Source organism: Diceros bicornis, chromosome 7, assembly GCF_020826845.1.
Source record: "Diceros bicornis minor isolate mBicDic1 chromosome 7, mDicBic1.mat.cur, whole genome shotgun sequence".
Lineage (NCBI taxonomy): Eukaryota > Metazoa > Chordata > Mammalia > Perissodactyla > Rhinocerotidae > Diceros > Diceros bicornis.
Genome location: NC_080746.1, coordinates 40,431,251 through 40,443,884, shown reverse-complemented (window position 1 = coordinate 40,443,884; position 12,634 = coordinate 40,431,251). Strand labels below are relative to the sequence as shown.

The window sequence follows — 12,634 nt, the reverse complement described above, 5'->3', positions numbered from 1 at the left end:
AGCAGATATGTTCATTTTGCCTTCCATAACTGTACTAAGGCAGAATTATAGCTTTTATCACTGTAGAGAAAAATTTAAGACTTTGAGATGGGCAAGAGATTACTGTATAGCTTTTCAATGAAAGGCTGAAGGCCTTAGGAATTATTTAATTCCATATAGAGGTGACTTTGTGCTATTTTACAACTCTGTAGAGTAGAAGTTAGCTTGTAGCAAACTGACAGCAATGCAAACAATTCTTGTCTATAGGAATGTAAATTAGATGTGCTCTGTTGAAATAAAGTTGACTATTGCTCTATGCATAGAACAGGTTTTGCAAATTCATTTCAATGTTTCTTTACCACATTAAAATTTGTGCATATAAGTTAAATAAAATAATAAAATCTTCAACATGTTCCCTTTATATCTGAAAGTCACGACTCCTATCAATTTTTGAAAACTACACTTTGATGTCACATTTAATTTTCACAGATTTTCAGTTAATTAGTAATTGTACTGAATTGTTAATTCAGAAATTGGTAAGGTGTGAAATAGAAATGTGGTCTTTTGCCATTTTGGTCAGCACAGCAAAATAAGCACAAAATATTTAGAACTCGAAAGCCACAAGATGCTGGCCTAAAATCCAATCCAAGTAGAGACAAATTCTTTTCACTCAAATTTCTAATTCATTTGATACTAATTCACATGGTTGTTGGCTAAACCTATAGAACTGGGATTTTGGTGAATAGTTGAACAAGTACAAGACTTTCTAAAAACCCAAACCCAAACCAAAACCAACTATAAGGTAAGCTTGGTTACAGAACATTTACTAGCAACATGATCTATAAAATGAAAAATTTATAAATTGAGCTTCATCAAAATAAAAAACTTTGCTCTGCAAAATACTCTGTTAAAAGGTTGAAAAGGCAACCTACAGTCTGGGAGAAAATATTTGCAAACCACATAGAGTTAATCTGTCATTCGGCGGGGTCTGCACCCTATTCTAAAAGTTTGGTTGCTTTTGTTTTTATCTATTATCTCCAGAGGTAATTATTATAATATTGTGTTAAACTATGCTTTTTACTTAAAAATATGAAACTTATAGTAACTATTTACTTACAGTCATATCATGATTACATACTTAACGCTATTGCAATTCTAGGAAATTCATTCTCCTTAAGGAAGTATGGAGACTCAAAACAGCAAGTTTAATTATTGACTTTGTCTTTTCAATGAAAAATGATAGGGTGCTATATTCAAGAGTTGTCAGTACTGCAATACCATTATTTTTTTATTGGTGAGAAAGATTAGCCCTGAGCTAACATCTGTTGCCAATCCTCCTCTTTTTGCTGGGGAAGATTGGACCTGAGTTAACATCCATGCTCATCTTCCTCTACTTTACATGTGGGACGCACCACAGCGTAGTTTGATAAGTGGTGCGTAGGTCTGTGGATCTGAACATGCAAACCCCAGGCCACCAAAGCGGAGTGTGCGAACTTAACCACTATGCCACAGGCTGGCTCCTGCAATACCATTCTTTACCTCTATTCCTCTATACATCAAATGTTTCTTGACACTTTGTCGTGTTCAGAAGGGACTTTTAAATCTAGTTCAGTGGCTGCATTCCCTGTCTAATGCTTATTTAGTTCTGAGCATTAAGGTTTGAAGAGAAAATGCACATGCAAATTTCAGAAGTGAAACACACATGAAACATCACTCCATGTTGCTCTCCGTTGCCGGTGTTTCTCCTCTCCTTTTTTGAATGTTAAAAGCTGCATAGACTGGATCCCAATCCTCAACCGTTGCCTCCTCTTAGGTTAGGTTCCCATGTTGAGGCCTCTTGGTTCAGATCACAGTGCTAGTAAGATCAGCACCTCGGCTATTTCCATCTCTTATGTGAGTCAATTTTCTCTATTAAGGGAATGATGGGAGGGAATGTGCGAGAAGAAATTTTGTGCTAAGTGCGCAGGTTGTGTACCTGATTCTGGCTCCCTGATGTTGATCACCAAGCTGAAAATGAAAATGTGTGGATAACTCAGTCTAAATCCCTTGTTACTAACTTCTCAAACTTCTTTACCAAGGTAACTGTTAGGACAGCAGAGTGTGCATGTGTTTTCTCAGATGTCTACAGTTTAACCCAAATTGAAATCCTTAAAATTTCTTTGAAGTATTGTACTTCATTTTAAAATTCCACATGCTTTTTGGATATTAATAGCATAATTGGTTTTTGGTATAAAATAGTATTTTCTATTACGATCTCCAGTTGAGACTTGCTAGCTGTTTATCAATCACATTTCCTCTTTCTGGGCACACAGAAAGACTATTTCCTAGCCTCTGTTGGAACTAGTAACACAGGGCCATGTGATTGGGTTCTAGGCAATGGGATGGGGGTGGAAGTGATGTACCCCTCTTTCAGGTCTGGCCACAAACCTCCACGCAAGGTGCCCACACTTTCTCTAACTCCTTCATAGTAACCTTAGAGGCCACATGTTTAATTTGGCAGTGAAGCAAGATGCAAAGAGCCAGGATCTCTCTAGCCCCACATAGAAGAGAGGGGCCCAATGTACAGCACATTGTGATATGAGCAAGAAATAAACTTTTATTATGTTAAGCCACTAAGACTTGAGGGGTGGTTTGTTACAGCAGCAATATTACTTGTCCTAACTAAAACACCAGTAGAACAATTTTTTCCTACCAGCTGTACTCATGAAGATGCAGTTTCATTGAATTAATCAACTTTGAAAATGGGGCTGAATTGAAGGATGATAATGTTATGAGATTTAGTATCTAGGCAATTTCTCTCTTTCTTGCTGCTATATTTCTAGACCTCAGACTGACAAAAATATGCGGACAGCAAAAATTTCTGTTTTTCTTTATTTCTTTTTTCCTACAGTTCAATGAGCTCTATCAGGGTAATCATTGAGGTAAAATGCCCAGAATACTGTGCAAAAATGCGATATTTTGGGGCTAGTTTGGGTTGAAATCTTGGCAAGTGGACCTTCTTGTCAAGAGGAAAAATTATTTGCATCATTTGGCAGATTTAATGGGTTTCTGATCCACTGTTATTGTTAGTGTCTCAATTTTTATTGAAAAATGATGACTGATGATGCAATTTACTTTACACTAACATGATAATCTCCATCACTTATATTTTAAGAATCTCAAAAGATTCAATCATCCCTATATTCATTGTCTTCATCAAATGCACAATGCAGGACTTGTAACACTCCCTCCGTTGCCCCAGTTCTCCACACTTGTTCCCAATTTTTCATGGCCACAACTAGGATAATCACTTGGGGGCGCTCTTTCACTACTTTCAAGCTGTGTGTATCCTGGACAATTCCCTTAGCCATTCATTCCACCAACGGTCTCTCGCTAGCGTTTCTCAAATTTTTGTTATCCCCAAGCCACTAAATGGTTTACTCAGGGTACTCTTGGACCAGTGATTTTAAGTTAATAGAAAGAGACATGGTGAGCATTTAAATTATAAAAATGGAACGTAATGTTAATGGTAAGAATAGTTGTTTCACCTCAGTGGAAGAGGGATGATCTCATTGCTAACCTTTCACTAAGCTTTTGGCTCAATAATTCAAGCATTAGGTTCTACATGCTGCATGTTTCTTTCCTGCCTCTTGATTGCTACTAAATTAGAGGATTAAAAGTACAATTATACAAAATTGGGAATGCCGGCAAGTGTTTGATGGCTCCATCTGATAATTCTGGATATTCAGGTCAAATATGGACCCAGAATTAATGGAGAGATTTAATGAGTAGTGCCTTGAAAACTCTAAGTCCACTATCAAATCGAAACCTGGTAGTTTGATTGGGTTTCCTTGGGGGTAGTGACAAATAATTCCTAATCTTTGATACATTGCACCTTGTCAGGCAATTCTTTATGTTTCATTTGCAGCATCTTGATGTGGCTTTTAAACATACCCAACATTTCATTGCTTTGTTTTCTCTGAGAAAGAAAATCATCAAATATTGGGAACAAGTCAAATTCCCAGTGACTGAGGCATTTGTACCACAGCTTGTTTTGTTTTGTTTTAATCCTGACACCTTATCCTCTCCGTTGAATATTGACCATAGTTCATCTCTGCAGTGATAGGTTCAGGTTTGTCAACATAATTCAGGATACTGCTGAGATACACTATGCATTTGAAACGGTAGAAATGGTCTTCATGGCATCATTAATGTCATGAAGGAATTTCCCCACCCCTTATTTCACAGCTCCTCAGAGCACATTTCCCTCTGCCAACCAGCATTCTTCAGTGGGAAAAGGTAGTGTCTTTTATTCACTGTCCATTTCCTGGCAGAATGTGCTGGAAGGAATACACTCAATAGCTGCAAGTTGATTGCAGTTATAATTTTCACCATTTCCTCAAACGTGAAATTGCCATCAGCAGGCCCCCTGGTAGACTGCTAATTCATCTCTGAAAACCAAGCTGCATGTGGATTTGCATTTAGGGGCTGCTCTTCTAATCCTGTAAGAATCTGAGCCTCTGTCAGAATTGACAGTCTATATAATGGCTCCAAAATCACTTTTAATTAAAAAAAATCTCTTCTCTGTGGTGTGGGTTTTCTGTATACAATAACCAAGTCATCAAGCACTTCCTTCATATACATATTATACTGCACTGGCTGAAAAGTGAAACATTGCGCACATGCGTGTTTGATGAGCATCTTCCACCTTGTACACCTTTGATGTTGTGCAGTGTCTTTTTATATAGATATGGACCAGTCATTAACATTGGGTGGCCAGGGTTCCAAGCATACCATAAAGAAGGTGACCCAGATCTGTTTTTTCCTAGCGGAGTGTAACTTGATTCCTTGTCTTTTTCCAGTGGCAAAATTCATCTATTTTATACTGAAAAGTATGACTGTGGTCCTTGTTTCTGCCACAGAACACACTCCTTTTTATGTGCAAATAACACACTTGGGCAAAGTCTCATGAAAGGCAACGCCCTGGAGCAAGTGGATTTTCAGTTAAATTAATTCCAATTTCTAGATATTCATTGCTGTTCTTATTTTCACTTTTCATTTTTAGCTATTTCTATAAAATCCTCACTGCCATTTTGGCAGTCACTTTTCCCAACGTGTAGAGATTCCCATTCTTGATTTGCTCTGGGGTCCATTTGCAGCATACACTGTGATGCACTTTGACAATAGGTGCAGCCAGAGAATAACCTCCTTTGTGAGAGGATCCCAAAAACTACTGAATGAATGACTCTCACAAGCAGGGAACCCTTAGGCATCAAAAGTTCAGGAAAATAGTCTCAGATATCAGGGCTAGATGCTATACTTTAGACAGATACTTCTTTTTAGACAGAAATGGACCATTTGTATTCTAGGTCATACGTAATTTTTTAAACAATGGGTAAAGAATAGAAGTATAACCTCTGCTTTTTTCCTACAAAACTTAAGCTGCTCATATAAAATGTGAAGACATAAAGGCTTGTGAGGAACGGTTTTCAGTCTTTTCCTCTTGTAGACTTCACACACATTACCAGAAGCTCCTGAATATGTTTTTTTAAGGTTTGTCTAATTCATAGGATTTTCTATAAGACACTCAGACTTTGCATTACAGTACTGTAGCCTGCTGAGCTAGCACAGAGAGAGGAAAAGAGGGTTGTCGGCTGCAGTGACTCAACGAACAGGCACAGGGCTGGAGGCGATAGTACAAAAAGCACAACTTTGCCCCTGTGCTTGAAGATTTTATTGAGGACCAGAACTCCAATATGGGCTTTTCCTTATTTTTGTCAATTCATTCATTCACTCAACAAATATTTTTGAGCATATCCTATGTGCCTGACACTCTTTTAGGCACTGGATTTTAAATAGTGAACACAACTGACAAAATCGCCTCCTTTGTGGAACTTATATTCTCTAGGGGAGGACAGACAGAGAAGAAACCAAAAAATGAATATAAATAGCATGCTTGTAGAGCTCCCAACTTGATGGAGAGACGGACACAGAAACTGAACTACCAGTGTGGAAAATGGGATAATAAACCTAAGGTCATTTGCTAGTGTGAAGGAAGGAATACACAACTCACTCTCGGTAGGGCAGAGGCTGGATGAGAAGGCGTCCTGGCAGGAGAAACACCTAAATTGAACCTTAACAAGAACTAAGGATTGGCCAAGAAAAAAATTGGGGAAGTAGAAGGAAATAGTTTCAGTACGAGTTGGTGATGGAGTCACGGAGATGAAAAACAGAATGTGTACGGCTTGCTTGTGGTGCAACCAGCACTTTGGTGTTGCTGTAACTTCTAGGGGGAGGCGGGGAGTGAGGCCTGCCAGGGAATCACATTAAGGAGCTCGGTCTTTGTACAGCTGAGATTGGGGAAGGAGAGAAGGGTTATGAAGGGAGAGTGACAAGATCAGATTTGCTAGCACCTATTCCATGCCCTTGTCGTGTTAGGTGCTGGAGCTACTAAGATACATGACATGATAGTGATCTGAAGGTGCTGCTTCTGCATTGCCCAGTTTTTTTGGCCCTTTTCTTGTTCTACTTTGGACCTGCTCCACCTTGATCTACACCCAGAGCACCTCTCCTCTCCACTCAGTGCAGATTGGGTGGTCAGTGTCCAATCCTCCTCCTTTATTTTAGCCCACATCAAGATCTAGGATGGAGGATAACAAAATTACTCCCTAATTCCTCAGCAGGATGAACATACAGTTTTCACTTAAGAAGCCATCTATCATCTTGTACCAGGCAGTCCTGTGCTTCACGGCACCAGAAAACCGTGAAGACCGCAAGACCTGATTCCCTCGCTCCACTTTAAGCCTTCAAACAAATCTACCTTTATCGGGAGACTTTGAACCAACCTGTCCTTCGAAAACTGACGCACCCGTCCCCTGGGGTCTGTGCACCCCTTGAAACGTGAACCTCATCACTCTATATGCAAAATTTTGAGAGCATCTGTATATCTGTTAAGAATAACCACTAAATCTTTTACATTGAAAAACAAAAAACCTGAAATATTGAGAGGCCGTATTGAATTTTTGTCCTCCAGCAGGTGCTCTGTAGGGCTTTTCATCATTGCATTCACATCTCTGTGTACGTAGTCTTATCCCTTTCGGTCCTTATGATCCTTCTGTTGCTTGCCAAAAGCACGTACCACTGCTAAGGCTTTCAACTTCCTGTTCCCTTCCCCAAAGCTATTTCCCTTTATCTCTCTCACAGCCCTCCCCTGACTACTCGTTTAAATATAGTGAAACCCATCTCTTTTTCCTAACACTATGGTTCCAATTTTTGCATATCTCCTTGTCTTGGTCCAAAAGCATACTTTTACTGAGCTGCAGTTAAAAATTAATATTATGTATTTATTCTTTCCTAAATTACTAATCTTCAGTATAACATTAGCATAGTTAACTCGAAATCTTCATTGCATTCTAGGTTAAAATACAATTTACGATTTCCTAATTGTTGAACAATTGTTTCAAATTTTTCACTATTAAAACATAATGTTGCCAATGCATAGTCTTTAGGTGTAGAGTTTTTCTCTTCTGATGAACTATGGTATGTCCTTACACTAAGTTTGCAAGAGCAGCTTGCAAGAGCAGGATTACTGACGTAAAGGTATAAATATCTTTATGGTCTTTGATATGGGGTTGGCATAATGCAAGCAAAATGTATTGAAGTCTGACTGATACACGTTCCTGACCTCAAGAGAGTGGTAAATTAAATCACGGATGCAGCATCTGCAGGCTGCTCATCCCGCATTCACTCCGTAGGAAGCTCAGGTCATGGCTTTGAGTATGTCCTTTCATGTTTAATCAACTTCTGCTCTTAAGTCTTAGAGGTACATAATATCAACTACCAAGGGTGAAGACCACATGACAAAGAATTAACCACAAGACATTAAAATGTTATTATGAGACTATTATACTGGTGCTATTTTCAGCTTATGACATTTGTTAATGTCATTTAAACTTATAAAAGATAAATTTATTTGAAAAGGCATTTGCAAGCAAAATAATTATATTTTATTGAAAATTCAGAAGTTACAGTACTTTAAAACAGATGTTTTCATACGATAAAGAAAAATAAGTTACAAGAAAAAGAACTGACAAGTGCAATGATACTCAGTTTTCATTCAAACTAACAAAATCACTTGAAAAACATAAAAATGGACAGTTTAATTTATTCATGGTATAAACACGTATTTTCCTATTTGTTATCTAGAAAATTCTAATGGAATAATTTTCAGAGTGATCTTTCAACACATCATCTTTCTGGACACAATTTAAACCGTAAATTAGTATCAGCATCTAATTCATGTAGATTACTGGGGTGTGTGTGTGTACATAAGAACTAGCTAATTTTAATATGAAATATTAAGGATGAGAGTAATTTGTCATTTGTCATAGGGCAATAAATAGCATTTCTAAAGTGTGTTTTTTAATCTCCTAGGTCAAAACCAACCACTTTCAGAAAAGTGGTCAACCTAGTGAGCACTAGCGGCATAAACAAGATTAACCGTAACACTGCCAAAGCACTAACTATTATAGTCAGCCATTTCATGTCAGGAAGCATCTTCTTACACCTTTTATTTAGATCAAAGTTTCTCAATTTTCTTATGAAAATTTTCTTATGAAGGGGAAGCTAGTTGAGCCAAAAAGTTAAAATAGACTAATTTTTTTAAAACTCATTTTACATCATCAATGGTCAATATTTTTACCAAACTATTTTATTCCTCAACAGAAAATATTCACTGAGCCACTGGTCTTAAATAATTTTATTTATTATTTCCATTAGCTCTATTCTGCATCTTTTCCCTTTCAAATGAAGAAAGGAGAACTGAGATCAAGACCTAATGTGGTATATACACTCCTAGTTAACAAATGCACTATGCAGACGCTGTATTAACATCTACGGTGAAGAGACGCCACAGGGAAGCTACAGTAAGACCTGCGCTTTGCCACAGCTAAAAATGGCACTAATGTAGAACTTTAATTAATATTTTCACAGTACTTTGCAGTTAGAGAGCTTTTCTATAACTATTATGAAAATACTGAATGAAATTAGGCCCTGTTAGGACATTTACAACACACACACTGCACAAAACTCTTATAAAAATGTTAAATGCATTGCCTAAGCAAGAGGCAGAAATGGTTTTAATAAAGGAGAATCCAGTGAGGACAGAATTAAAACATAATGTGGCATTTGCTAATACAGTAGTTTTTTCATTTGGTAACACCACACAAATTGGTCTTCAACCAAGAAAAAAGTAGTTCTTATTTAATTGTGGAGAAATCTGGCCATGTGAGGAAAAGAAGATCGTTTGACAAAAAACTGTCTGAGACCCAGTGTTTTGACAAGTCGACTCTGAAACTAATGAAATCCTTTCGGATGTAAGGGAATAGTGATCACTGACTTAGATCAGAGGTCATCAGAGGTAAATAACGCTTTCCTTTCTCTCCTTGCCCCAGTAGTAGAAAAGGCTCTCAGGCACTTGATTAGTTTTCAGAGAAGAGGGTACTACACTGTGGCGGAATGCTAAAGTCATTTTAGCCATAACGTAATGGACCAAAGATATCGGATACAAAATTTGACAGGTGCAATCACTCTCATTTTTCCAGGCCCCAAAATAAATGCAACAGTTGGTCTAATCAAAATATCTTCTCCAAAAATCTTTAGAAAATGTTATGACTCATTAAAACGAAACTTTCAGAGGAAAAATATTTCCACTGATTTTTTTTGCAAATAAAATACATTATAAAAAATCCTTAAATAAGAGTGCATTTGTACTTTACATCTAAATAGTGTTTCTTGTTCAGAATTAAAACTACCCTCTCCCTTTTTAGCCCCTCTTCCTTTCTGCATTTCAACTTTTTTCCTGCATTTAAAGCACTGATAATGCAGTGAAGTAAGTACTGGAGGTCGATTCAGCGCTCACTGCATAAGGAAGCCTGATTGACAATGTGCTCAGCATTGGTTCATGCTGAATTTAAAATGTACTTTTTGCTATGATCAACTATTCAAAATTTCATTGAATTTGATGAATTCCATAAGGAAAATAAACAACAGGTAAAAAGTACAAAAATAAAATTTCACATCTAGACTAGAAATGTTATCTGCAGGCAGTTGACAAAAACCTAATAGTGCTTTCTATTAAATAATGGTTTTCAAGTCATTTTATACTGTTATACATTTTTTTAAAAAATATCTAATTTATTCATAGATTCATAACATTAGTTTCAATGACGATTACTTTTCCTATAACTTCTGCATCCTCTCAATATGACTAAAGGCTCAACATAACAGATTTGACATAAAAGTACTAAATTATTGGTGATATCTAATGCAATCGTTTAAAAAAAGTTTTGATTCTTATGATTTTGTACCAAAATAAAGCTTCTTATATATCTTTAGGATTGTACTTGATGACTTGTTAATGATTTCAGCATAAAATACTTGAAGTAAGTTAACATTTACATATAAAAATATAGAATATATACATTACAGCGATCCTGATGATATCTTGCAGTATTACAGATTAGAGTACCACCAGTCTGATTAAAAAGGTCAACATGTTTTAAAGTTATGAATTAAAAAAAAAAATCAGGATTCTTAATGTTTTAAATCTTCCACACCAGGTGAGATTCCTTGTTTCGGTGAATAACTGGGCTTCAAGAATATGGAGTAACAGAAGGTATTTCTCTGGAAGAAGGCTGGAGTGTCTCAATATTTAGCAAACAGTTTATTATTGTCTCGATTTTTCCTAAGCATGAATCTCTTTATGGTTCTTTTATTCTACCCATTCAGATCACTAAGAGGCTATATAAGGAAGCCACAGGCTGGAAAGAGTGCACATATCCTGTACTTTGTCAGATATCTGTTTTCTGCCATTAAGAAAGACAGTGCCTACAACACCTGGAAAGGGAGGAAAGAGGAAGGAGAGCTCAAGCCACACACAGGACAGCTGGGCCCCTTCAACCAGCCAGCGGTTAAACCAGCAAGTGGTTCCTATTCTGTTTAAAAAACACATTGCTCCTTTCCCTTGTTGAGGTTTAAATGACTGTAGTACAGGCTTTTTAGAGTCCCTGATTTTCTGCTCAGGTCACATACACTATTCAAACATCACTGCTTTCAAAGTAGTAAAATACAATTAAATAGACTAACACTAAAGTTAAACTGAACATAATTTATTCTTTTTCTTAGATGTGATGTGAAAAATAAAAAATCCTGAACTTGGAATCAAAAGATCATCTTCTCTTGATCTCAAGGCTGAGCGGTCTTGACCAAGTTACTTAACCTCTCTGGGCATCCATTTCCTCAGGTAAAAAATAAGGGAACTATATTGGATAATCTTTAAAAAGTCTCTTTCGAATTTGGTTGAAACACTAAGAATTTGGCACAGTGCCTGTTGGTTTTCATTATGAAAATCAACCACCATTATAGAATAGTTCAAAAATAATTCTGGTTTTTGGGATTTTCTGATGCTTACATTATGGCTAATGGAGTTTTCTATACTCCCAGGGGCTAATCATAAGTATTTGGCTCTCTAACAAAAACATAATCGAGATTTTTTACATTGTACAAAAAGTGTACTTCGACATTCACTGGGATGGTCGGGAGATTTTTGTCACCTGTGTCCTTCTCTAATTCTCTTCTTCTCGAAATCCTGTTCTCTCCTCAACTGGGTGGCAAAAGCACAGCATGAGGGTAAAAGAGAGAATCTTGGTTAAAGTGTTTCTGATTGAAGAAGAATAATAGAAGTCTTTTTCTTCTTTAATTTTTTTAACATTTTAATTTTTTTAATTTTCAAAACTAAATTTTTTGAAATTATTGCTAATACTTAAAACCAAGAATCTGTCATAGTTTACCACTACTGGTAAAGAATTATAATTTACTGACAAAATATCAATACTGTGCCAAAAGAAAACAGAGTTTGGTTCTATTTTTAAGTATATGGCAATGTATTCTACTAGTTCTTATTTTAAGCATTTTCAGAATTGAGACAAAGGCAGAAGACTCATAATTCTGCTTGTACTATTTAAAACCAGATGTAACGCATGTTGAATTCAAATTGAGAGAAGGACTCTGCGGAGTACCAGCTATAACTCTGGGCGTAGGATAAATAATTTCTTCAACAGTTACATATGTACCTAACAAGAAACCAACAACTCCAGTGAATGCTATGGAAATATTTTTCAGGATCATCCATATATTGTAGTGTTCCTTAGAAAATGTAAGAATTTCAACCAAAGGTGGTAGGATCAGGGCCAACGTGCTGCTGCTCACAGCTCCAACGAAGGAAATCACAATGTCTAAACGAGGAATCAGAACTGCTCCAGCACCTGCAAAATGAAAATACACATTTTTCTTACTTAAAATATCTAATACTTATGTGAATACTAAATGTAGATATTTTCAATACATTAAAAGTAATTAATGCAAGTAGGCACTACTAAACTATTGCTTGTGAAAGAATATGTCATATTTTGTTCTGAGCAAAGAAACCAAAACAGTGAGTGAAATTTCTTGGACTCTGACTTGTCAACAGAGTTTCTTATATAAACAACTTAATTTTTTGCTGTGAAATTCTGGGCAAAGAAGTTTGCATAGTTTATTTCCAAGCATTTTCATTACTCTGCCATATAGCTCATTCTAAAATGCCCAAAACATGGGGTGTTATGATATAAATAAATCC

At 36.5% G+C, this 12,634-nt stretch overlaps 1 protein-coding gene across 2 annotated transcripts in view; it reads right to left on the bottom strand.

Annotated features, from left to right (window-relative positions):
- Positions 1 to 7,951: 7,951 nt before the first annotated feature.
- SLC36A4 (solute carrier family 36 member 4) overlaps positions 7,952 to 12,634 on the bottom strand; it is a 55,624-nt gene continuing 50,941 nt past the window's right edge. Inside the window, exon 11 of one of the 2 annotated variants that reach the window (XM_058545414.1) lies at positions 7,952 to 12,281. In XM_058545414.1, the coding sequence (XP_058401397.1) occupies positions 11,974 to 12,281 (308 nt within the window). In that variant the 3' untranslated portion in view covers positions 7,952 to 11,973. The remainder of the gene's footprint in view (positions 12,282 to 12,634) is intronic. The other variant, XM_058545417.1, reaches the window with a different exon arrangement.